The 26674-nt window shown below is 43.3% G+C and overlaps 2 protein-coding genes across 2 annotated transcripts in view; one reads left to right on the top strand and one right to left on the bottom strand.

Moving 5' to 3' along the window:
- LOC134292216 (uncharacterized) overlaps positions 1–26674 on the top strand; it is a 352332-nt gene that overhangs the window by 47963 nt on the left and 277695 nt on the right. The window lies entirely within an intron of this gene.
- The window catches only part of LOC109416430 (uncharacterized), a 188738-nt gene that overhangs the window by 38164 nt on the left and 123900 nt on the right, over positions 1–26674 (bottom strand). The window contains exon 5 of the mRNA XM_062861194.1: positions 19470–19650. Coding sequence (XP_062717178.1) covers positions 19470–19650 — 181 coding nt within the window. The remainder of the gene's footprint in view (positions 1–19469; positions 19651–26674) is intronic.

Here is a 26674-nt window from a genome sequence, read left to right as displayed (position 1 = left end):
AGGTTACAAACTCTTCCTAAGATGTCCTGCTATCAGTCTAAACTTGTGAGATAATGTTCCGAAGCTTTATTTAATTGATTTGGAATTTTTGTTATTAGGTGATCTTCTTCATAGGAATTATTGACTTTTTAATGTCGTTTTCGTTTTTGATTCAGTTCCAACCTGGGTTTTTTCAGCACAGGTGAACCTGAGTCGGGTTGAAGTTGCAACTGTGATCTCAGTTGCAACTTCAACCCGACTCAGGTTCACCTGTGCTGAAATTTGTTTGACATTTGTTTGTTTACACATTTTCCACCTATCCAGTTCCAACCCAGGTTCAAAAACGAATTCGACAAGAGACTGTTATATCTTGCATTATACAGTATGCGACAGGAAAAAATGCGAAAGTGTTGTTCAACTTCAAACCTCATTTTCGTCCATTTGGCATTAACCAATCTATGTTTCAACGTCCCATGATCTATAATAGGCTAGTTTTCTGAAAAGTTAATTAAAAAATTTCCCGTTTTGGTCACTAACCTTTACAGGGCGGCGAGCGAAGATGAAGACAACCAGAATTTTCAAACCGCAGAAAATCACACAGGTCACTAAATCTCGCATCTGATAAAACAAAATTTTTGATTTTCTCCACAATATCATCAAATATATGTACTTATTTCATCTGGTATGTGAAACTACATGGCTCTGGATCAGTGTGGTCTGGTTGTTAATCGAATTTGAGCTAATTTTGTTACTGTTATAGTCATTTTGTTTAATGACCATTGGGCGCGCAGTTTATTGATATCCGCTTATTAGGCCTACATTATCACATGTTAAACATCAAATATGTTCATTTTTATTTTTCAGTGCTAGAATATAGACATTGACTGATACACTGTCATGAAAAAATAGTCATATATATCCCATATTTAGCGTGTAATAGTGCCTTGAACTTTTCGCATTTTTTCCTGCCGCACCCTGTATAAACCTTGCTACTTTTCTTTTACACCTACATCGATATACCATGATTGCGCATACCTTGAATTATATAAACTTTGTTACCCTTGCTCGCGATCTGGTAGAACGAGAACTGTACTTCTCGCCATCGCGATGAGCGCACACGGCGCTGAAGAAAATTGTTATTTTTCCAATTAATAAAGTGATAAAATAAGTAAAACTATTGTGAGTACTTTTCCTCGGCCGTCACAATAGTTCTGGCGACGGAGGATGGCGAATCCCGGTGGAATTCCGGCTGGCGGTGCTGGTGCTGCTGCGGGGGCTGCTGAAGCTCCGGCTGTTCTTCCCCCACCGACGTTCGCGATAGAATCGTTCGACAAACGTGAGTTAAAATGGATGCGTTGGGTGGAACGTCTTGAGACCGCTTTCCACATCTACGGAGTAGCGGATGAGCAGATGAAAAAGCACTTTCTTCTGCATTACAAATGGGGTCCGAAACCTATGATGTCATCTGCGACAAGGTTGCCCCGGATTCTCCCCGCACGAAGACGTACCAGGACATCGTTGCAACGTTGAACGGCTTCTTCAGCCCCCAGCCACTGGAAATCAGCGAAAATTTTCGCTTCAAGTGTCGCCGCCAGGGCGATAAAGATGCGGCATCCGCCGACGAAACGGTGGACGAGTACCTAGTGGCCCTGCGGAGGTTGCTGTTACGTGCAATTTCGGCGCGTATCTCGACACGGCATTGCGAAACCAGCTAGTGTTCGGGATCAAGCGCAATGATATTCGGAGCCGGCTACTGGAAAAGCGACAACTTACGCTGCAGGATGCTCGCGAAATTGCCGTGAGCATGGAGCTTTCACGGAAGGGGAGGGGGGCGACGAAATCGAAGGTGGCTCGTCCAGGCAGGAGGTACAGGGGATAGACAAAATGATCGGGATAGGCAAAATTTTCCCTTCTCAAAAAATATTCAAATAGCTGTAACTTTTATAAAAGTGCATCAAATATTCTCAAATTTTTACTGTAAGTGGATCAACTAGTTGTGTATCAGTGGACAGAATTTGGAAAAAATCGGGCTATTCTGCACGAAGTTATAAAGATTCTAGAAAAAGGTATATTTATCCGATAGCCATCTTTGAGCTGTTATATCTCCGGATTTAATGAACCGAATGCAATGAAATTTTGACCATTTATGACTTGTATAATGAGCTTTGAAAAACTTTTGACTTAAAATTCTTAACACGGAAGAAAATTATAACGATTAGATTATTTTTCTAATAAAACACTAAATTTTCTTAAATTTCAACATCGTTTCAAAATTCAAGGTGCTAATTATAATTCATTTATATTCCCTTTAATTGCCTTGAATATAAATATGTTTTGAAAGAAAGTAACAACATAGCCGGCATTGCATTGAAAAAATAATGGGATGCATATTAAAAAAATACCAATTTACTAAAAAATCATGAAATAAATGAAATCGCTATAACTTTTTCTCTTGTTAAAAATTTCAAGTTGAGTCAAACGTTTTTTAGAGCTCGTTATATAAGTCGTAAATGGTCAAAATTTCATTGCATTCGGTTCATTGAATCCGGAGATATAACAGCTCAAAATTGGCTATCAGATAAATTTACCTTTTCCTAGAATCTTTATAACTTCGTGCAAAATAGCCCGATATTTTCCAGATATACCACTAGTTGATCCACTTATAGTAAAAAATTGAGAATATTTGATGCACTTTTCGAAAAGTTACAGCTATTTGAATATTTTTTGAGGGGGGAAAATTTTGCCTGTCCCGATCATTTTGTCTATCCCCTGTACATGCAGTGCATCATCCAGCAGGTAAAAAAGAAAAACAAAGTGCTTAGAAGATGCCGCATGTAAACCAAAGTGCGGGTAAAAGTGCAAGCGATGGATGTTGCTTTCGTTGCGGCGACAAATCGCACTTCGCGAATGCGTGCAAACATAAACAAACTGTGTGCTCGTACTGTAAATTGACCGGACATCTCGCGAAGGTTTGCTTGAAGAAATCGGCCGCAGCGAAGTCTGATTCGCTGATTCGTCGATCAACGAGCAAATCTAATCCGGTGCAAACGAACTACGTGGACCAAACCGGCAGCAGTCAATGCGCCGAGAGTGTGGAAGTGCGTGAAGTTTGCACGGTCGAATCGTCGTCGCGTTGCAAAAAGTTTCTGCTGGATGTTTCCGTGAATGACAAGTGCGTAAGGTTCGAGGTTGATACGGGTTCACCGGTGAGTATCACCAGTGCGGAGGACAAAACAGACTCTTTTCGGCCGCGCGGTTGCGTAAGTGCGATACGGACTTGGTTAGCTACTGCAATACCAACATCGATGTGCTTGGTATCCTCGACGCGAGTGTTGAATTCGGTGGTAACGGGATGAAATTACCGTTGTACGTGGTGAATTCCGGGAAGCATCCGTTACTCGGTCGCGAGTGGCTGAAAGTGATGTCAGTGGATTGGAATTGCGTGTTCCAAGGACCGAGTGTTGTTAATACGATTGCTGCTACTGCTTCCCCGGGCCGCGATGCCGCTTTAACCCTAAAAGGGATACCTGGGGTCCATTGGACCCCAGGCGCTTTTCGGAGCTCGTCTTTGATGGAACACACTCAGCGAGGTGACGAAACTGAGGCCATGAAGGTATCCCTTTTAGGGTTAAAGGCGTTGCTAGAGAGGTATCCGAAGGTATTCGACTCCTCGATCGGAAGAATTTCCAACGTTCAAGCTAACCTACCGCTGAAGAAGAATGCGCGACCGGTGTTTCTGAAGACACGGAAAATACCATTCAGCATGGTGAAGACAGTTGAGGACGAGCTGGAAAAGCTAGTTGCTGAGGGCGTACTGACGAAAGTTAACTCCAGTAACTGGGCAACACCGATTGTTCCCGTTAAGAAGTCGCAGAACCGGGTGAGGATTTGCGGAGACTACAAGCAGACCGTGAACCCAAACCTTGTGGTGGACAAGCATCCACTGCCTACCGTGGATGAACTGTTCGCGTCGCTGGCTGGAGGAAAGAAGTTCAGCAAGATTGATCTCGTCCAAGCGTACCTGCAACTCGAAGTGGCACCAGAAGATCGGGAACTGCTCACGCTGGCTACACATCGCGGTCTCTATCGTCCGAACAGACTTATGTACGGTGTCGCATCAGCCCCAGCAATCTGGCAGCGACAAATGGAAGTCATTTTGCAAGGAATAGAAGGGGTAAGTGTTTTCTTGGACGATATCAAAATAACGGGTGAGAATGATGAAGTACACTTGCGTCGACTGGAGGAGGTACTTCGGCGTCTTAATGAATGCGGAATACGAGTCAACAAGAATAAGTGCGAATTCTTTGTGGACAACATTGAGTACTGCGGATACTCGATTGATAAGGACGGCATCCACAAGATTCAACAGAAGGTGCAAGCGATCCAGGACATGCCCAGACCGAAGGACGTCGATGAGGTTCGGTCGTTCGTCGAATTTGTTAACTATTACGGACGGTTCATCCAGAACCTGAGCACGGTGCTGTATCCTCTGAACAACTTGCTTAAAAGCGACGTGCCGTTCAAATGGACCAAGCAATGCGAGGATTCCTTTAGGAAGGTGAAGGAATTAGTGCAATCCGGCGACTGCCTCGCCCATTACTCACCCGAGTTACTTCTTCTGCTTGCAACGGACGCTTCGCCCTACGGAGTATGGACGGTTCTAAGCCACGTGTATCCGGACGGTACTGAACGTCCAATTCAGTTCGCGTCCCAAACTCACAGTCGAGTGCAGCAGAAGTACATGCAAGTGGACAAGGAGGCGTATGCTGTCATATTTGGAGTGAAGGAATTCTTCCAATACCTCTACGGCCGAAGATTCACCTGCTTACCGACAACCAAGCTATCTCAAAGATCTTCGGGGAGCACAAAGGGTTGCCGGTCATGTCTGCGTTACGGACACCGACGAACCGACGTGACAGCTAGAACAAATAAATTCAAATTTGTTGTCCCCGACGCCATGATGAAAAATAGCCAAACACTACCGCCACCCCTATAACGATTCGCGATGGTTCGATAGCTGGATCCCAAACCCCCGTGTGTTGATATAGGAAAAGGTTCGCGTCTGCGCTGATTTGACAGAAGCGTTCGCTCGCTTCGCTGGTTGACCGTTAAATTGGGGGGGGGGGGCAGTTTTGAAACACCACTGTCACGTCGGTTCGTCGGTGTTACGGATGCAACACTACGCTACGTATTTGCAAAGCTTCGATTATGAAATCCGGTTCCGCAAATCTGCCAACCACGCGAATGCTGATGCCATGTCGAGATTTCCGCTGGATATTTCTGATCCTGAGAACGAGATTGAAGAATCTGATGCTGTGGAGCTGAGTCAAATCGACACTCTACCGTTGACGGCTGCCGAGTTGGGCCAAGTTACTGCTGAGGATCATACAGTGCAGAAATTAATCCAAGGAATCAAGCACGGTCAGTCGGTGGAAGCGAAGGATCGTTTCGGTGTGGAACAACACGAGTTCTCCCTTCAAAAAGGATGCTTGCTTCGAGGAATTCGAGTGTACGTGCCTGCCCCTCTCCAGAAACGCGTTCTGGAGGAATTGCATTCTACTCACTTTGGAACAACCCGTACGAAGTCGCTGGCAAGAGGATACTGCTGGTGGCCTGGTTTGGACCGGGATATAGAGGATATGGTAGCCAACTGTGCCGACTGCCAGTCGGTACGTGCCGAGCCGGCGAAGATGAACCTTCATTGCTGGGAAACACCAACAGCCCCTTTTCAGAGGGTTCATGTCGACTTTCCTGGTCCCTATTTGGATACCTACTTCTTCATCTACGTGGACGCCTACAGCAAGTGGCCAGAGGTCCAGATATGCAGGTCCATCACGGTCGAAAGTACCGTCAATATGTGTCGCGAGATCTTCAGCAAGTTTGGCATTCCCTCAGTCCTGGTGAGCGACCATGGCGTCCAATTTACATCGGAGGGTTTTCAACAGTTCCTGAAGACAAACGGTGTAGTGCACAAGATGGGTGCTCCGTACCATCCAGCAACGAACGGTCAAGCGGAGCGGTACGTTCAAACCATCAAACAGAAGTTGAAGGCGTTAAAGTGCACAAAGTCTCAGCTGAACCTGGAGTTGTGTAACATCCTGCTCACATACCGCAAAATGATTCACCCGTCAACAGGAAAGTCACCATCAATGCTCGTGTTCGGTCGACAGATTCGATCGAAGCTCGACCTGCTACTACCGAAAAACGAAACTTCAAGCAAGGCGGATATTGTCGTGCGCCAATTCCTGGATGGTGACAGAGTTCGTGTTCGAGATTTCCTGTCCAAAGATAAGTGGAAGTTTGGAAGAATAGCCGAGAAGCTGGGTAAGCTGCGATATGCTGTACGTCTCGACGATGGGCGAATGTGGGAGCGCCACATTGACCACATAGTCGGTGTGGGCGCCGATCTACAAGACGTTTCGGTGGACACTCCAAGGGAGGAGGAGTTCATTGAACGGTACGAGCCAACCATATCCGCTGTTCTTGCAGTGGATCCTGCTGCGGCTGCAGCGGTTCCCGCTGCCGCTATTCCAGAAGGAGAGGCTGCTGGTACGACACCGGTGGTTTCCAAACGTAATGCGGTCACGACGTCTACGCTTCTTTCCAGCCCGGAGCGTTCGACGTCCACCAAGGATAGTCGATCAGCCGTTTTGGAGTCTACGACACCGCTGCGACGATCATCTCGCATTCTTAAACCTCCCCATAGATTGAATTTGTAGTTTTTATGATTCTTAAGCGTAATTTCTTTTAACATGGGGGAGAAGTGTTATATCTTGCATTATATAAACCTTGCTACTTTTCTTTTACACCTACATCGATATACCATGATTGCGCATACCTTGAATAATATAAACTTTGTTATTGAGCTTCTCGAGAATTTTTAGCATTTCGACAAGTTTCTCTTTGACATCTAGGTTGCGCGCCAGGGCAGAACGTGTGTTGGGCACTTTGCGACGATTAACTCAAATCCGCACACCATCGCACAATTTGCGCGCCGATTGACTGTGCGCCAAGTTTTTCACTAGCCAAATCACTATTAATCAGTGGTTTAATGAAGTAAAAGCGTTGTTACCGTCAATATTATCTTTGTTGTACATTATTTCCAGACATAAAGACGTTCAATGTTTTAGACAAAAAAATGGAACCGAACCCTAAGAGAGATAGAGCTCTTGGCGCGAACCATTTTGACACTTGTTTATTTACATCTTGTATGGCGCACAGCCCGGCGCATGGGCTGTTGGCGCACCAGTTGTTGGCCGGTATGCGGATTTCAGAAAAGATTCGCAATACCCTGTAACGTTTTGACGTTTTTTTATCTTTTTAAGTAAAATAAAGTTTGAATTCAATTGAATAAATTTGGATAAATCTGTTTTTTTTTATATATTTTAGATTTATAATTCAAAGTTCGTTCCTTTAATTTATTACTATTTTAGTTAATTTGTAGCTTTTGACGTTTTTATCTTTTCAAGTAAAATCTCATTTGAATTAGATTCGTTGAATTTGAATTTGAGTTTGAACCGTTTCATTTAGTATAGATTATCCGTTTCATATAAGGTTTGTGTCTAGGCTAAGCTAATGACGATTCATATTATGTATCTTATAGGACTTTTTCGATGGCGCAAAATAGTTTTTGCAGCCATGTGCGATTTGAATTTGGTTTGGACATTCAATAGACGACAGCTTCAATAGCAGGAAATTTACTTGACTAGAGATTTCGACTGACTCCATCACTTCATAGTTGAGTCGGCTGGTGAGCAGAAGTGAGCTTCGGCGACCTTCTCCCAGTTTGTCATTTTTAAAGGTGTGTAGTGTTTCTTATGTCGAATTCGCCTGCACCGCTTTGCCACCGGGTGTAGCAAACTTGCACCGAAACCGTTCGTTTATTCGCAGGTACTGTTCTGTTTTGACACCCGATTGGCACCGGTGCAAGAAAATGCTACACCCAGTTTGAGCGCGGTGTAGCAGGTACAAAGCTAGTTTTACCAATACATGCATATCGCTGAACTTGTATCGTGGTTTTGTTTTGGTAGGAATGATGATTTTCTCTTCGGCATTAGGTAAACAGTTTTCTTGGATATTCGTTTATTTTGAGATGTTTTAATTTCCAAGCAGCAAATCTGTGCGTTTAAAAATTATTTAAACTTGATCGATGATTATCACGTCTTTCAACTTCTGAGGAATCTTCAAAATTGATCGGTAACATGAAATTTCAAAGAGTTGATTCAACGTTTATTTTTCCAATCACTATTTTTTTTTGATTATCGCAAATTTGTGGATTACTTTCAATAATTTTAATCATTAGAATTTTCTGCCGCATGGTGATCATGATATATGAAAAAAAATACGTAATAAAGTTTTGATATGCCCAGAATAGAATAAAAACAACATTATTGACAACAAATATTGAATTTTTGAATTACATTGAAAGTCAAACAAATGTCGCTAAAGGATGGTTAAAGCGTTTTTAACCTTCCGTAATTCGCGCGGTTGACTACCTGCGTCAGCACCACGCTAATGCTGAGTACAAAAAGCGAGATTTTTTCAACGTGTTGTACAAAATACAACTGCGCGATCGCTCGAGGGTTAATATGAGTTGCGTTTCAAAAACGTTATGTTTTAAAAAGCATTTATTAACACTTATGTGGCCGGCAGGGTACCCGGGTACCTTTTTCAATTTCAAATCTCGATATTTTAATGGTTATTGAGACTAGGATGTTGAAACTCTGTTAGATCTTAGAACTCGTGAATATACATCTATTAATGGGGTTGACCGAATTTTAAAGTGAGGAGCAGCAGGGGGAGGGGCTCCTGCCTTTTTTTATTACGTGGAAGGCCGACAGGGTACCCACGAAATTGAAATGATCATATCTCCGTCAATTTTTCATCGATTTTGGAAATTTTTAGCTCATTCAACTCAGAAACTCATCATCTATCGGGAAAATATTTGGTTAGATCGATCTAATCACCGTGGTTGTCGGAAAATCCATATTTTTGGGAGCATGTCCTTATACTATATTGAAACCCACATTGTTAAGGCTAGGATACCTTGAAGTGTTTATGGTCAACCATGACCCTACGGGAAGCGTGTTCCGAAATCACAGTTTTATTATTCCAGGCCGGTCAGATACAATATGCCAAAGCAATTTTACGATGCTTGGTACCGAAATTGCTACTAACCTACCGAAAATCCCGTATATTGTATTGTATAAAAACATGGATCCGGAAATCCGGATTTCCCGGTACCTATGATGATCGGACCGGTCCAACCAAATATGATCTCGATAGATAATGAGTTTCTTAGTTGAATGAGGCAAAAACTTTTAAAATCGGTGGAAAAATCGCCGATGATGATCGGACCGGTCCAACCAAATATGATCTCGATAGATAATGAGTTTCTTAGTTGAATGAGGCAAAAACTTTTAAAATCGGTGGAAAAATCGCCGAGATATAATCATTTCCATTTCGTGGGTACCCGGGTACCCTGCCGGCCTTCTACGGGTGTTTTTTTTTGCTGGCCACACTACGGTTAATTGTCCTTTTTACGTTGTAGCTAAACGTTTTCTATTGAACTGCCTTTAACATTTTTTGTGTTAAATTTGTGCACGTAGATCGTTTACAATTGTATGTTAGTACATATCCTTTTATGATGGGCAACGGGAATTGTTAAATTTTAAAAAGTTGCTTTTTATTGAAAAATTAGGATATTACAAGAATTAGAAGAAGATAAATAATGTAGGAGTGTTAAAACATTGGATAACAATTTTCAAGTAACATTTAACATTAAAAGTTTATCATGTACAAGTGGATTACTGAAACTTTTAAAATGGTTAAATTGTATATAAACAGTAAAAAATAAAAATAAAAAATAATAATTTTGTTCATCACGGAAATCATGAAAACATTGATTATGTTCATTTTTGATATCCTTTATGGTTTTCATTGACGCTCTCACGCGCTCCTACTAATACCATCATAAGATGTCAACAAATTGCACCGAAATCGTTCGTTTTTCCGGTGTCAATTGCTACACCGGTGCAGTGCACCGTCGGGAATAAACGAATTCGACATTAGAGTTGTAGTTTGGTAAATTGGTGTTTTTGAAGTGAATTTGTTTCTAATGTTCCTTGTTTTTCGTTTAATAGTTTAAAATTGTGGATTTTGTCGCCAGGGGCAGACACTCTGTTCCCTGAGCGCTTATTTGTTGTTTCGAAGGTAATTATAAAAGTGAATTCGTTTAGTGTATATTGTTTTAATTTGTGTTCCCTCTTTGGACCTCAGCGTCCAAAGACGCTTTTTATTTCGGCTTCAAGCCATTTCCCGCTGCTCCTCGCCCGCCAAAACTGGCAGTCAAACGGAGAGTAGGGATGACATCCGGCCTACCCGCGTGCGATTTAAGCACGATCGGGCAGAGTACCGGACCGCCGACACTCACCCTCCGCACCTATAATCCGGCGAACGAAAAAGAGAGCGTATCGTCGACGATTGGCCACGGAAATGCACCGACAACGGAAAAGCCTGCGCAGGTACGTCGTTTTGAGTTCATGGCCATGATTATACACACACACAACACACACACACACACACTTGACGAGCATTGTGAAAAATAATATACTTTGGACGAATTCAGTTGTTTAGTTTTCTTTTTTTTTGTTCCTTTTATTAAATAAATTCATTTCAAACACTTTTTATTGTTCGATTATTGTTGTTCATTCAGTTCTTCAGTCTTTTTTGAGTAAGTTTCTGTTATAGTTTCAGTTCGTTCGTTTTTGTGTGTATAAATTAGTGCGTTTTGGGTTTCAGTTCAAGATAGCGGCCGTTCGAGGAAGCCCTTGAGTACGGAGTCGTCATATTAGTCGGGCAAACTTTAGAATGAACCGGTGGTCTCTCGTTCGCGAGAGTGGCGCAAAAGCCACCGCGTTTTAGATTCTCTCGTGCTTATTCGACGAACGGTTACAACCCTTGCTCGCGATCTGGTAGAACGAGAACTGTACTTTTCGCCATCACGATGAGCGCACACGGCGCTGAAGAAAATTGTTATTTTTCCAATTAATTAAGTGATAAAATAAGTAAAACTATTGTGAGTACTTTTCCTCGGCCGTCACAATAGAGACCTTCTAGAAAATGTCTTTTAAAAATCCAAGGCAGGCACACCCGGATCAATGGAAAGTTACAAACTCTTCCTTAGATGTCCCGCTATCAGTCTGGACTAATGAGATAATGTTCCGAAGCTTTATTTCATTGATTTGGAATTTTTGTTATTATGTTCGGGGACTGCAATCATTGCTGAATGGATGGGTCCGATCCTTCCTGCTTAGAACACCTGACACTCAATATAATTTTCATATGCACATAAACATATGGTACCTGTTATAACGAGCTAAGCGAGACGTTCTTCATTATGAATAACAACTGTTTTTTTTTCCTTCTAAACCATAGGGGGATAATCTGCTCAACAGACACCCTAACAGAAGGTTAGGGTAGTGTAGGTCTGACAGGCCGTCTTCTACAACAAAAGTAAAATCCAGGACTACTCTCTCCTCGTACCCACTAAACCATTCCTATGGTCGCCAAACCCTACGTCTCTCCGGAACCACCAAGAAGGTATTGCTTCAGAGAGGGGCTAGTGCACATCGCACCCACAAGGCTAGCTGCGTAGCCTGCAGCAACGAACATCGATGACTCGCTTTGGAGAGTCCATCACGGTAGCATGCTGGCGCTTAGCCAGTTTCCCGAGTGGTCCTCGCCACTCCCTTTGTCCTCGGAAGGCGGGCAGGGTCAACCCCGCCCGCGCCCTACTGCTGAGCGGACATCAAGAACTGATGCCCACGTGCAACCCGATCTGACCTGCCCGCAAAGGAAGGGTATAACTACCCTTCAGGCCCTATCAGATGCACCCGTAGGTTGCAGACAGCAGGATCTCACCTATCCCGACCCTTGCCGGGGACCCCTTTCCAACCGCGGGCTCGGATCCAACCCAGTAGACCGACGCCACGACAGCACCGCTACCGGGACTTCCTCTCCGCGGCCACTTAATCGTTGTAAGGGTCGATCTCGACCGCAGGGCACCGGTATGACCTACGAAGCCGACTCCGAACCCCTGGACCACCTCTTGTACTGCATCTGGACTAGCCATTCTCTGAGTCCACGCGCCACCTCCTCTGTAGCTCCCAGACGATGTGGGTAATAGCCGTTGAAACGGCGTTCCAGCCAAACTCATCCCTACACATCCTCTGGACCAAGTTGTCCGGAGTTGTGTCCTCCCCGCATGTGGCAAGCATGCGGTCACGCATTGTGCGAAAACGCGGGCACACGAACAAAACGTGTTCCGCCGTTTCCTCTAAACCATTGCACACTGGGCATTCGGGAGAATCCGCATGCCCGAAACGGTGTAGATACTGTCGGAAGCAACCATGACCTGTAAGGACCTGTGTCAGGTGGAATGTGACTTCCCCATGGCGCCTATTAATCCAACTATCTACCCTCGGTATCAACCTATAGGTCCACCTTCCTTTGGTGGAACTGTCCCACGCGCGCTGCCATTTGACCATAGAGGCCATCCTGACAGTCCTGCGTATGCCTCTTGTGCCGCGCATTTCGAAGCACTCCATGTCCTCACTGATAAGAATGCTGATAGGCACCATACCAGTAATGACGCAGAGAGCGTCGTGTGACACGGTACGGTACGCGCTCGCAACCCTCAGGCACATAAGCCTGTAAGTACTTTCCAGCTTCCGTCGGTAGCATTTAGTACTTAGCGCGGTGCCCCACGCCGGGCCGCCATACCTAAGTATGGATGTAGCAACACTAGCCAGAAGCTTGCGCTTACTGGCGTACACCGCAGAGCTATTGGACATCATCCGGGACAGTGCCGCAATAGCTGTGGAGGCTCTTTTACAGGCATAATCGACGTGGCTACCGAAGGTAAGCTTATCGTCGATCATCACGCCCAAGTGTTTGACGGAGCGCTTTGACAGGATAGTACAGTCTCCTACACTGATCTCCGTCTGCTGCTCCGACTTCAGGTTGTTAACAACCGTCACCTCTGTCTTGTGGTGAGCCAGCTCCAGTTTCCTGGACCGCATCCACGCCTCCACAACTTTGATCGAGTGGTTGGTAGTCAACTTTACCTCCTCGATCGTTTCACCGTAGACTTCGAGCGTAATGTCGTCGGCAAATCCGACAATCACCACTCCCACTGGATACTCTAACCTCAACACCTCGTCGTACATGACATTCCATAACACCGGACCCAGGATGGAACCTTGCGGGACTCCTGAGGTTATGTGAAAGCACTTCCGACCCACCTCCGTGTCGTAGACTAGTACACGATTCTGAAAGTAACTTCCGAGAATCTTGTACAGGTACTCCGGTATCCCCAGACGCAAGAGCGCATCGGCAATAGCAGACCAGCTGGCGCTATTAAACGCATTCCTTACATCCAGAGTCACTACCGCGCAAAAGCGAATTCCCCTCCTCTTAGGCTCGAGTGCTTTCTCGGCGGTTTTTGTAACCGACAAGATAGCGTCTACGGTGGACCTCCCCTTCCGGAAGCCATACTGGTTGCTCGAAAGACCATTTACGCCCTCAGTGAACCTCAACATTCTATTGAGGATGATCTTTTCGAGCACCTTCCCCGCCGTGTCAATCAAGCATATTGGTCTATATGCCGACGGGTCTCCGGGTGGTTTCCCCGCCTTTGGCAATAGTACCAGGCTCTGCCTCTTCCAAGCTTCTGGGAAAACTCCCTCGTCCAGGCATTTCTGCATAGCAGACCTGAACATCTCGGGAGCCTCTGCAATAGCTACTTTTAAGGCCAGGTTCGGAACTCCGTCCGGACCTGGGGCCTTACCTACGCTAAGGGACTTAGCTATCCCCGCAAGTTCCACATCGGTGACCCTCTCCTCATCGCCAGCCCCAGTCCCCGGCTGTCCTACGAAAGGAGGCCAAGGACTAGGATCATGACGCGGAAAAAGTCCTCCAATGATCCCCTCCAACATCTCTGGAGATTGATCTGTAGGAGCCATCACACCTCTCGTCTTGGCCATAACGATCCTGTAGGCGTCACCCCACGGGTTCGTATTGGCACTCTGACAGAGACCCTCAAAGCAGGCCTTTTTGCTTGCTCTTATCTCGGTCTTAAGCGCGGCTTTTGCAGCGGCGAACACCACCCGCCGTTCGTTTCGCTCTTCCTCTGATCGTGCTCGCTGCATCCGCCGCCTAGCCCGTAGGCAGGCGCGGCGCAGGTCCGCAATCGCGTCGGTCCACCAGTAAGCCGGTGGCCTCCCATTTCTAGGGTGGACTCTCCTAGGCATGGTCGCATCACACGCACGTGAGAGCACCGCTACCAGCTCGTCGCCGTCTAAACCGATTAAGTTTCGCTCACGGCGGAGCGCCTCCCTAAATACCCCTTCGTCGAAGTATGATGTCTTCCACCTGCGAGGGCTTGGCCTTGGCCTAGCCGCCTCTTCTTCTATCCGCTGTCTGCTGTTATTGTAGTCGATACTGTAGCGAACCGCCAGGTGGTCGCTGTGAGTGTAGCCATCATCTACTCTCCAGTTCGAACTACTTGTTAGGCCAGGACTACAAAAGGTCACGTCAATAATTGACTCCGCTCCGTTTCGACTAAAGGTACTCTTGGTACCGACATTAGCCAAGTCGACATCTAAGATGGCCAGTGTTTCTAGCAGGATCTGACCCCGCTGGTTCGTGAAACGGCTTCCCCATTCCACGGCCCAGGCATTAAAGTCGCCCGCTATTACCACCGGCCTTCGCCCTGTTAGCACGGTCGTTAAGCGGTCCAGCATTTGCGTGAACTGCTCGATCGGCCACCGCGGAGGCGCATAACAGCTACAGAAGAAGACCCCGTTTACTTTGGCGACCACGAAGCCCTCATAGGTAGTAGACACCAACTCTTGAACGGGGTATTTACCCGTCGTCCATATCGCCGCCATTTTTCTGGTCCCATCCGCGACCCAGTTGCCGTTGCCGGCGGGTACTCGGTGTGGGTCCGATATGATGGCGATATCCGTCTCCCACTCAGAAACTGCCTGACAAAGCAGTTGCTGAGCCACATCACAGTGGTTCAGGTTCAGCTGCGTTACCTGCACTGTGATTTGTTGTTCACTGCGGCTTTCTTGAAGGCCGGGCACCTTGGACCGCCCATCGGATGTCTGTTGTTCGAGGATTTCCCGGTACAGATCATGCAGATGGGCGGACTCGTGCAGCTTTGGGCCTTATGACCTTCAGCGCCGCATCGCCTGCACAGTTTGCGCCTGTCGGGGCCTTTGCAGTCCCACGACTTGTGTCCTGGTTCCAGACACCTGAAGCAAACCTCTGGTGGCTCGTGGAATATCAGGTGACATACACACCAACCCACCTTTATGCTCCCTACTTTAACGGACTTTTTGACGTCCGCCACAGGTAGCTGAACCAAGGCTATCTGTGTCCCTGCTGGCCCTTTCCGTAGCTTAACGGCTGCGGCGGCCACCTGCACATCGCACTGTTGCCGCAGTGCCGTGACGAGCTCTTCCACTTCGGTGATCTCATCGATGTCTTTGACCTTCAGAGTCGCCTCATGTGTCAGAGCCCTCACCTGCACACCCTCACCAAGGACCTCTTCTGCCAGCCTCTTATAGGCGGCGCCCTTGTGCTCCTTCTGGCGCTTCAGCTCCAGGATCATCTCGCCCGTACGAGTACGTCTAATACTGCGTACGTCGGCTCCAAGACCCTCAAGCTTGGCGTCGCTTCGCATCATCTTCAAGACGTCCGAGTACTTGGACTGTTCCGTCTTGATGACGATAGCGTCGCCTTTCTCGCGCTTGGCACCTGCCCTCCTACGCCTTGGCTTGGCGTCCTGCGCTACTACCTGCGGATTCGCCTTCTTCTTCCTCTTCCGCTCTACCTTCGTCCAAGGGGGGTCCACCCCTTGGATCGCCCTACTCTGTGGCTGTTGAGGGCCCACTAGCGGTCGCAACCCCTTGTTCCCATCGTTCCGGGACGGGCCAGCCTTTTCAGGCCCACCCTTCCCAGCTTTCCGGGAACCCTGGCTGGGGTCCGACCTTCCGGCATTATTACCGACTTTCGGGGTAATGATTCGCCTGGCCTTGCGGGCACCGCCAGACAGCTCCTCGCCTGACGGTTGCCTCGCCCGCTTCTGCGATTGCTTGCCCCGTTTGTCGCGAGCAGTCGCTTCCGCCTTATTCGGACTTCCTGCGAAGGAGAAGGCCTCCGTTTGGGTAAACTTCGGCACTTTCTCATTTGCAGGCTCCGCTGCTGCAGCAGTCAGCAACGCGAGTGCCGCGTGCTCCTGCTTGGCATTGTCGATCGACGCCCTAAGTCGAAGCAAGGCCGTTTTCAGGTCCTTGCTTATATTCGACTTAGTGGACGCAAAGTCGATGATTTTGCCAAGCTGCTGCTCAGCCACCTCTATTGCGGACCGTCCTTTGGATCCTCGGTTGACGGCCCTCAACAACCACGCTCCGTCCATAACCTCCACCGGCTGGCTTGCCGGGAAGTGGACTGGAGCACCCACGCTTGAGCTGCGTACGCAACTCCCAGCGCCTATCTCCTCACTTCTCCTTGTCGGAGATCTCATCAACCCGCTTCTTGCGAAGGGGTTGATCCCACCACTACTACCTGCTACACTTGATTTCTGTATTGGTTTGTTACTCATATTTTATTCCCACGAGTCGCACGAGAAAGAATGTCCACCACGCCAGAGCTCTGCATTAACGCGGTAAGGGACAGCTTACTGTGGGGGGTGCCCAGGTGCCCCACAGGCTCCGTTAAAGATCGAGCATCTATTTCACCCCCTCGATCACTCATTCCTCGGCACGGGTCGCTTGACACCTTGAATTGGGGTTAGTAGTCCTATTCTTAGCCGGCAACTACGCGGCTGACTCGCAAGCGGGGGGGTGCGTCAGGCCCCAGGACATCCGTCCCTGCTGCCCCTATGAATAACAACTGTGTCCGAGTACGTTCGCAGTCAAGTCAAGACTAAACTTTATTATATGATATGATCATATTCATATTCGAATACTAAAGAGGGTTCGGCAGTTACACCGAGCAGGGATTGCCACTACAATCCTTCCCCCTTTAGTTGACAGCTTATAATAACAAAGTTTTTAAGCTAGATACATAAGAACAATTAACATATATACAAATCGATCGAACATTTTAAAATTCTAGATTAACACATTTCGAATACTAATATTTTTTTTAGTTACACTGTCTTATAATCTTCCTTTCTTCACACTTCTCTTGGGCACTATCCAATATGAAATATTTGTGTTCTACTGCATCCTGTTTCAAGATTATGTTGCACAGAATCCGTCATGGTAGCTGAAGCTCCTACATCCAATCGAAGTCCATCGTCTCCTGGACAAACAGCAACCTGCAGCGATTCTTTTTTTAATGATATGTACCCTTCTTTTTCGTTTCCGGATTGTGCAAGTGCACTCTACCACAAATGCGATTGGTACGACAAGACAAAAAACCAGTACCAAAGCAGCAAATAAACATCGATGCACTTTGCGCAGTTGACCCCTATTAAGCAAACGACAAAAGGAGTGAAACTAAAAACAAAAACTGTGGCGAGTAGACAAAATACAACTGGTTAAAGGTCATCACATGGTATTGGTCACACAAAGTTCTCGCACAGGAAGCACTTAACAAACGATCTCCATCAAAGACAACTTAATGCACCGTGTCGATAACACAGCATCTACTAAATGCGCTAAATGCATTTTCTTGAATTTCTTAAGCCTTCTAGCCAAAACACTAAGCTGTCAAGATTATTGGATCTTTACGCACACGAACACAACTTCAAATGCAGTATTTATATGTAGTCGATTTCACCGTCTGGAGGCCACAGTTGATCGTTGAATCAAATCGGTTATGATCGGGATTTCCTCTCCGTCTAGTCGATAAAATGGAAATGGTGCTCGATAAAACAAAGTTTTATGCAAATGGTGGCAATAAAATAGAGGACAAAAAAGTCTGTTTTTCCTATCGGAAAAATGTACTACCAAAAAAAAAATCCTCTTTCATAAAAACAAAATGGTCAGTGACAAATGCAAGATAAAAAGCGTGTTTTACGCTATGTTACACCACAAATAGGACGATGAAAGCAGTACGGCTGACCTAGCAATTTTTAATGCACAACTGTTCGTACACAATCACAGAAAATATTCCATAAAAAGCAACAAACAAAATCACGCCAAAAACGAATAAACGCCAGCGGCCGTGAATGTTGCAAGCATTAAAACACCAAGTTTTACCGGCGCACTGTCACTAAAAATTCTCACCGTCTAATTCACGCCAAAAGTAATAAATTACCGGCGGTCGTGAACATTACATAACTGACGTTGAAAATGATCAAAATAAATCGATGCACTTATGCACTTATCCTCAAAAAAAAAAAAAGCACAAACAAAATTACGCAATAAAACACATACACATACGTTGCGCGAAAAAATGCACTAGAGGATGAAATACTTGAAATAAAATGCACCACACAAAAAATATGCACGCTTGTCACCAAAAGAAAAACAACTTGCACGAAAAGTTCACGCCAAAAGTTGATATTTACACCTGCGGTCGCAAAACGTGCAGCAAGTTGAAGCTACATTTCTCCTCGTCGACACTGTTATAACGAGCTAAGCGAGACGTTCTTCATTATGAATAACAACTGTGTCCGAGTACGTTCGTAGTCAAGTCAAGACTAAACTTTATTATATGATATGATCATATTCATATTCGAATACTAAAGAGGGTTCGGCAGTTACACCGAGCAGGGATTGCCACTACAGTACCTTACCTAAATATAATCCATATTTTAAACAACGCTTTTTCGCCAAGGAAAGCGCCCCAGAAAATCCCACCCATTTCCAACTTCAGATATCTGTGATGGTGGACGAAGTTCTTGGGCATCATCTGAAGTAGATTTAAGCAACATTTCCTTCCCTTCCCCGCTGATCGTAAGGACCTGGCCAGGTGTCGTAGGATCGTTCAGTGAAGGGTATGTCAAGTCGCAGGCTACCTTTTCTGGCGCACTAAGGAAATATTTAATATGGGAAATAATACTTTTCTGGCGCATTGATCTTCTCTATCGAGATACCCTACTTTGGAAGTGTCACAATCGATTCGCATCCAGATAGGGTCTTGTACCATTTGGGCAGGTGTACCTATTTTGGGCACTTGCCGCTATAACTAAGTCAATTCCAAACCGATTGATTTGAATTTTTGTACAGAGTTAGATACTGTACGTGCCTAACTCTATACAAAATTTTAAATCAATCGGTTTCAAATTGACTTAGTTATAGCGGCAAGTGATCGCCTCGTATGACTGACAATTCTGAGTACACAAACGGAGAAAACATTCCCCTGAACTTCACAACTGCAGCTACAAAACTACTATAATCTGCTTTACTGATAGAATATGGAGTATAAATAATATTAAGTGGGTAAAATGGAAAATCAATAAAACTTACGTAAAATATTGTGCCAATGCCCTCTTCAGAAACAAATCAGCTGTTGTTTCTATGTAGTCTGCATTATCGTACATGCTTTTCTTTTTTGAAGACCGACGGTCCTTGTGCCAACCCCATTGTTCTAAAATTTTTAATTCACTTCCTCGGCGGCGGCTTTTAGCTTCGATGTCAATTAATGAATCTGAAAAAAAAAGAAACGACAGCTTTTGTTTAGGGCGTTTGTTGTTTTTTTTTTTGTAACAACCAAACATTCTTCTTCAATCACTATTTCAGCACCAATATTCCTAGACAAAGGTCTGTCTCCACAAATGGTCAAGGTATACCTATACTTCCAAGGTATAGTATACTATTCCGTCTAGGATCAAATATTGTACGTGGATTTGCTAACTGAACACGACGAATCAGAACCGTCGTTTTTGGAATCACCGTTCGAATCGCCGTTGGAATCGTCGTTCGATTGCAGAGCGAGACAGCAACAAAACTGACACATCGCTTTGACATATTTAACGTAGGAGCAACACGTGCGTGATATTCTCTCTCTCTGTTGGTGTGGTTTGTTTTGATTCAATCTGACATTTCTTTTATGCTGCTCATGCTGCCGATGCTGCCAGCTGATGGTGGTAAGGATGGAGGAGCATAGTCGGAGGGGTGCTCCAATGTGTTTTCAGAAGAATTCGTCGAGATAAAATGTTTTCATTATGAAAAATATGGAAAATTCTAGTTTAAAAGTTCAGCATTAAACTTTTCAATGCGTGTTACGTATATTATTTTATAGAGAATCTGTCTAGAGGTCGTTTCACGTAATAAGAGCATTAACATAAAAGTCCATAATTGGGTTTTTAAATTAAGAAAAATGTATTGATTTTTTGATTTTATACAAAGGAGCACCTTTTTCTGAACCACCATGATTTTTTTCAGATTTTTAGAACTTCATTTTGGTACCTAAAATCGCTTTCGAAGAGATTTTTCGAAATCACCTTTTGACAGCTGGCCAACTGCTTGACAGCTCCGCCCAGTACAAAATGCGACGAGGGGTGATTCGACAAATCGCTCCCATACAAACTTCAAATTGGTTTTTAAATAGGTTCCCGGGCACCAACATTCATGAAAATTTGGATTTCGGCTCAGTTTTGCATGCAGATTCTGAATATGGAATTATCTCAACACCGCTAAAGAAGCCAATTTTACAAGAACGCATTGAAACGCCCCTTGAAATTTAACGGCGATTCCCAACCAGCTCAAGCAAATTCCCTTGGAATTCACCTTCGAAGTAAAATCACAAGTTAGAGTAATAACTCGATCATAAAAAATATTTACATCACATATTTTGAGAAAAAAACCATTGAAGAAATGCAAAAAAACAGCACGTTTGTGCTGGTTTGTCCCGATATATATATATATATATATATATATATATATATATATATATATATATATATATATATATATATATATATATATATATATATATATATATATATATATATATATATATATATATATATATATATATATATATATATATATATATATATATATATATAGGGTGCCTGTACCAATTATGGCACTACCTAAGGTAAACTATTTGTACAAAAATAACACGAAAACCAACGAATGTCACCAACATGTTAAAAGATAGTTTAGTTTCCATACTTCACAGGAAAAATATAAAAACGGAGCCAAAACTACTTTTAGTATTTATTACGGCGTGTGCCAATGATAGGAACCCTGTCCCAGTTATGGCTACATTTTTTAACTTCGGTTCCTTTTCGCACTATTTGCATGCATTTCTTATGGGATTAGCCATAATTGGTACACTATGGCGAAAAAGGGTGCAAGGGAGCCGAAATTTTAAGGAAAATGATTTATTTCTACCATAATTTGAGCAAAATGTGGACTTTAAATGAATGCAACCTTCTTTTGTGAACGTGATCTGTTGTTCACATTTTTTTTTATTGTTGATATATATCGTTAAAGGGTGAAAATCAACTATGGCGAATAAATGGTACTATAGCCATAATTGGTACACTTACCCTATATATATATATATATATATATATATATATATATATATATATATATATATATATATATATATATATATATATATATATATATATATATATATATATATATATATATATATATATATATATATATCCCTATATATATATATATATATATATATATATATATATATATATATATATATATATATATATATATATATATATATATATATATATATATATATATATATATATATATATATATATATATATATATATATATATATATATATATATATAGGGTGTTTGGTTCCGGGTTTTGGATATTTTCAGGGCTGATAGGTCTTGATGAGAGATGAAAAAGTTCCCATGGAACATAGGGTCGGAAATCACTGCTAAGTGAGTTAATCACATTTTAAGTTTTTAATTTTTGGTTATCTTTGAAGTCCTATATCTACTAAACTATCAATCGTACAAACTTTCTCAGCGCACGAATTGAAAGCTAATTACTTCTACTTTCTTAGTCCCTTGGACGTCAACTTTGTAAAAATAGTTTAAAATGCCTTAAATTGAAAAATAATGCAAAATTGGTCGAAAAAATCGACTCTTTTTTGGACATTTTTGATGATTTAAATATGAAAATAATGCTTTTGTTAAAAAAGTTCTTCCACAAAACATGCACGAACTTGTTCCCTAAAAATGTTTCTTTGACACCAAAACTCTATCTTTTGTAGTTAAGCCAAAAAATGTTTTTGAAAATAACGTTCCAAATTGCATTAACTTCATGCCAAAACAATGGTCATCACCCTATCCGTCGTGCGTTCGTGTGCTGTTGCTCCACGGCATGAGGACGACTACTGCTGCTGGCTTGGCTGCTGGTGATGTCATCGCATACAGAAAACGAGCTCGCTCTTTGTCGCGTCACATCTCCGCCTGTGGAATCATTCGAGGCGGAGTTTGGATTTGCGCATACTAAGTGCGACGTGCAGTTAACTTGTTTTTCGACGGAGCGAAAGGAAAGCGCCGACGAAAGTGTATTTACAAGAGCAACCATTTAAATCCTTCGGACTCGTAGCTCTGCTGCGGTGTTGTTCAGATGGGGGGGTCTGTGCGTGCGGCAATTTAGAGCATGCACTTATTTGATGCATTTCATTTTTTTTGTATGATGTGCAAGGATAATGATTATTTCTTGCATAACATTCCCACTGGGACAGAGCCTGTTTCTCAGCTCAGTTGTAAAACATACAGCAATAAATTCTTTTGGAACCAATCATGGCGGTCCTTGAGAAATGATACCTTTGGGGAACCTAATCAACAAGTAGGCCATTTTAGGAGATATTGGGGATTTTTAAGGAACATTGGGGATTTTTACGAGATATTGGGTAGGGTAAAGGGAACTTAGGAATCATGGGGGTCCTTGGGAAATGATACCTTTAAGGAATCTAATCAACAAGTTGGACATTTTCGTAGAAGTTGGGGATTCTTAAGGGACATTGGGGATTTTTAGGAGATATTGGGGATTTTTAAGGAACATTGAGGATTTTTAGGAGATATTGGGGAGGTTAAAGGGAACTTAGGAATCATGGCGGTCCTTGAGAAATGATACCTTTGGGGAATCTAATCAACAAGTTGGACATTTTAGGAGAAGTTGGGGATTCTTAAGGGACATTGGGGATTTTTAGGGGATATTGGGGAGGGTAAAGGGAACTTAGGAATCATGAGGATCCTTGGGAAATGATACCTTTGAGGAATCTAATCAACAAGTTGGACATTAAGGAGAAGTTGGGGATTCTTAAGGGACATTGAGGATTTTTAGGAGATATTGGGGAGGTTAAAGGGAACTTAGGAATCATGGCGGTCCTTGAGAAATGATACCTTTGGGGAATCTTATCAACAAGTAGGCCATTTTAGAAGATATTGGGGATTTTAAGGAACATTGAGGATTTTTAGGAGATATTGGGGATTTTGAAGGAACATTGGAGATTTTTAGGAGATATTGGGGAGGTTAAAGGGAACTTAGGAATCATGGCGGTACTTGAGAAATGATACCTTTGGGGAATCTAATCAACAAGTTGGCCATTTTAGGAGATATTGGGGATTTTTAAGGAACATTGGGGATTTTTAGGAGATATTGGGTAGGGTAAAGGGAACTTAGGAATCATGGGGGTCCTTGAGAAATGATACCTTTGGGGAATCTTATCAACAAGTAGGCCATTTTAGAAGATATTGGGGATTTTAAGGAACATTGGAGATTTTAGGAGATATTGGGTAGGGTGAAGGGAACTTAGGAATCATGGGGGTCCTTGAGAAATGATACCTTTGGGGAATCTAATCAACAAGTTGGCCATTTTAGGAGAAGTTGGGGATTCTTAAGAGACTTTGGGGATTTTTGGGAGATATTGGGGATTTTTAAGGAACACTGAGGATTTTTAGGAGATATTGGGGAGGTTAAAGGGAACTTAGGAATCATGGCGGTCCTTGGGAAATGATACCTTTGGGGAATCTAATCAACAAGTTGGCCATTTTAGGAGAAGTTGGGGATTCTTAAGGGACTTTGGGGAGTTTTGGGAGATATTGGGGATTTTTAAGGAACATTGGGGATTTTTACGAGATATTGGATAGGGTAAAGGGAACTTAGGAATCATGGGGGTCCTAGGGAAATGATACCTTTGGGGAATCTAATCCAACTTTTTACATTTTAGGAGAAGTTGGGGATTCTTAAGGGACATTGGGGATTTTTAGGAGATATTAGGGATTTTTAAGGAACATTGAGGATTTTTAGGAGATATTGGGGAGGTTAAAGGGAACTTAGGAATCATGAGGATCCTTGGGAAATGATACCTTTGAGGAATCTAATCAACAAGTTGGACATTTTAGGAGAAGTTGGGGATTCTTAAGGGACTTTGGGGATTTTTGGGAGATATTGGGGATTTTTAAGGAACATTGAGGATTTTTAGGAGATATTGGGGAGGTTAAAGGGAACTTAGGAATCATGGCGGTCCTTGGGAAATGATACCTTTGGGGAATCTAATCAACAAGTTGGCCATTTTAGGAGATATTAGGGATTTTGAAGGAACATTGGGGATTTTTAGGAGATATTGGGTAGGGTAAAGGGAACTTAGGAATCATGGGGGCCCTTAAGAAATGATACCTTTGAGGAATCTTATCAACAAGTAGGCCATTTTCGAAGATATTGGGGATTTTTGAGGAACATTGGGGATTTTTACGAGATATTGGGTAGGGTAAAGGGAACTTAGGAATCATGGGGGTCCTTGGGAAATGATACCTTTGAGGAATCTAATCAACAAGTTGGACATTTTAGGAGAAGTTGGGGATTCTTAAGGGACATTGGGGATTTATGGGAGATATTGGGGATTTTTAAGGAACATTGAGGATTTTTAGGGAATATTGGGGAGGTTAAAGGGAACTTAGGAATCATGGAGGTCCTTGGGAAATTATACCTTTGAGGAATCTAATCAACAAGTTGGCCATTTTTGGAGATATTGGGGATTTTGAAGGAACATTGGGGATTTTTAGGAGATTTTGGGTAGGGTAAAGGGAACTTAGGAATCATGGGGGTCCTTGAGAAATGATACCTTTGGGGAATCTAATCGTTAAGTCGGAAATTTTAGGGGAAGTTGGGGATTTTAAGGAACATTGGGGATTTTTACGGGATATTGGGTAGGGTAAAGGGAACTTAAGAATCATGGGGGTCCTTGGAGAATGATACCTTTGGGGAATCTAATCAATAAGTTGGACATTTTAGGAGAAGTTGGGGATTCTTAAGAAACATTGGGGATTTTTAGGAGATATTGGGGAGGGTAAAGGGAACTTAGGAATCATGGGGGTCCTTGGGAAATAATACCTTTGGGGAATCTATTCGACAAGTCGAACATTTTAGGAGAAATTGGGGATTCTTAAGGAACATTGGGGATTTTTAGGAGATATTGGGGAGGGTAAAGGGAACTTAGAAATTATGGGGTTCCTTGGGAAATTATACCTTTGAGGAATCTAATCAACAAGTTGGCCATTTTAGAAGATATTGGGGATTTTTAAGGAACATTGGGGATTTTTACGAGATATTGGGTAGGGTAAAGGGAACTTAGGAATCATGGGGATCCTTGGGAAACGATACCTTTGGGGAATGTTATCATAAAGTTGGACATTTCAGGAGAAATTGGGGATTCTTAAGGAACATTGGGGATTTTTAGGAGATATTGTGGAGGGTAAAGGGAACTTAGGAATCATGGCGGTCCTCGGGAAATGATAACGTTGGGAAATCTAATCAACAAGTTGGACATTTTAGGAGAAGTTGGGGATTCATAAGGAACATTTTGGATTTTTAGGAGATATTGGGTAGGGTAAAGGGAACTTAGGATTCATGAGGATCCCTGGGAAATGATACCTTATGGGGAATCTAATCACCAAGTTGGCCATTTTAGAAGAAGTTGGGGATTCTTAAGGGACATTGGGGATAATGATTCCTATGTTTCCTTTACCCTCTCCAATATCTCCTAAAAATTACCAATGTTTCTTAAAAAATCCCCTACTTCTGCTAAAATGATCAACTTGTTGCTTAGGTTCCCCAAAGATATCATTTCCCATGCAGACCCCCATAATTCCTAAGTTCCCCTTACCCTCCCCAATACCTCCTTAAATCCCAATCGTTCCTTAAAAAATCTCCAATATCTTCTAAAAAGCCCAAAAAATCCTTAAAAATCCCCTATATCTTCTGAAAAGCCCCAACATTCCTTAAAAATCTCCAATATCTCCTCAAAATTTCCAATGTTCTTGAAGCATCCCCAACTTCTCCTAAAATGTCCAACTAAATCTAACGAATCCCAAAGGTATCATTTCCCAAGGACCCCCATGATTCCTAAGTTCCGAATACCCTCCCCAATATCTCCTACAATTCCCAACGCACCTTGAAAAGTTTCCAATATCTCCCAATTTTTTTTTTCAAATCCCCAATGATCCTTAAAAATCTTCAATGTTCCTCAAAAATCCCCAATATCTTCTAAATATTCCCAATGTTCCTTGAGAATCCCCAACTTCTCCTAAAATGTCCAACTAAATCTAACGAACCCCAAAGGTATCATTTCCCACGGACCCCATGATTCCTAAGTTAACTTTAACCTCCACAATTCCTAAAAATCCCCAGTGTTCCTTATGAATCCCCAACTACTCCTAAAATGT

The sequence above is a fragment of the Aedes albopictus genome, chromosome 3, assembly GCF_035046485.1.
Source record: "Aedes albopictus strain Foshan chromosome 3, AalbF5, whole genome shotgun sequence".
Classification (NCBI taxonomy): Eukaryota; Metazoa; Arthropoda; class Insecta; order Diptera; family Culicidae; genus Aedes; species Aedes albopictus.
Note: the sequence above shows the minus strand (reverse complement) of the source record. Positions and strands in the feature narration are given on the sequence as shown.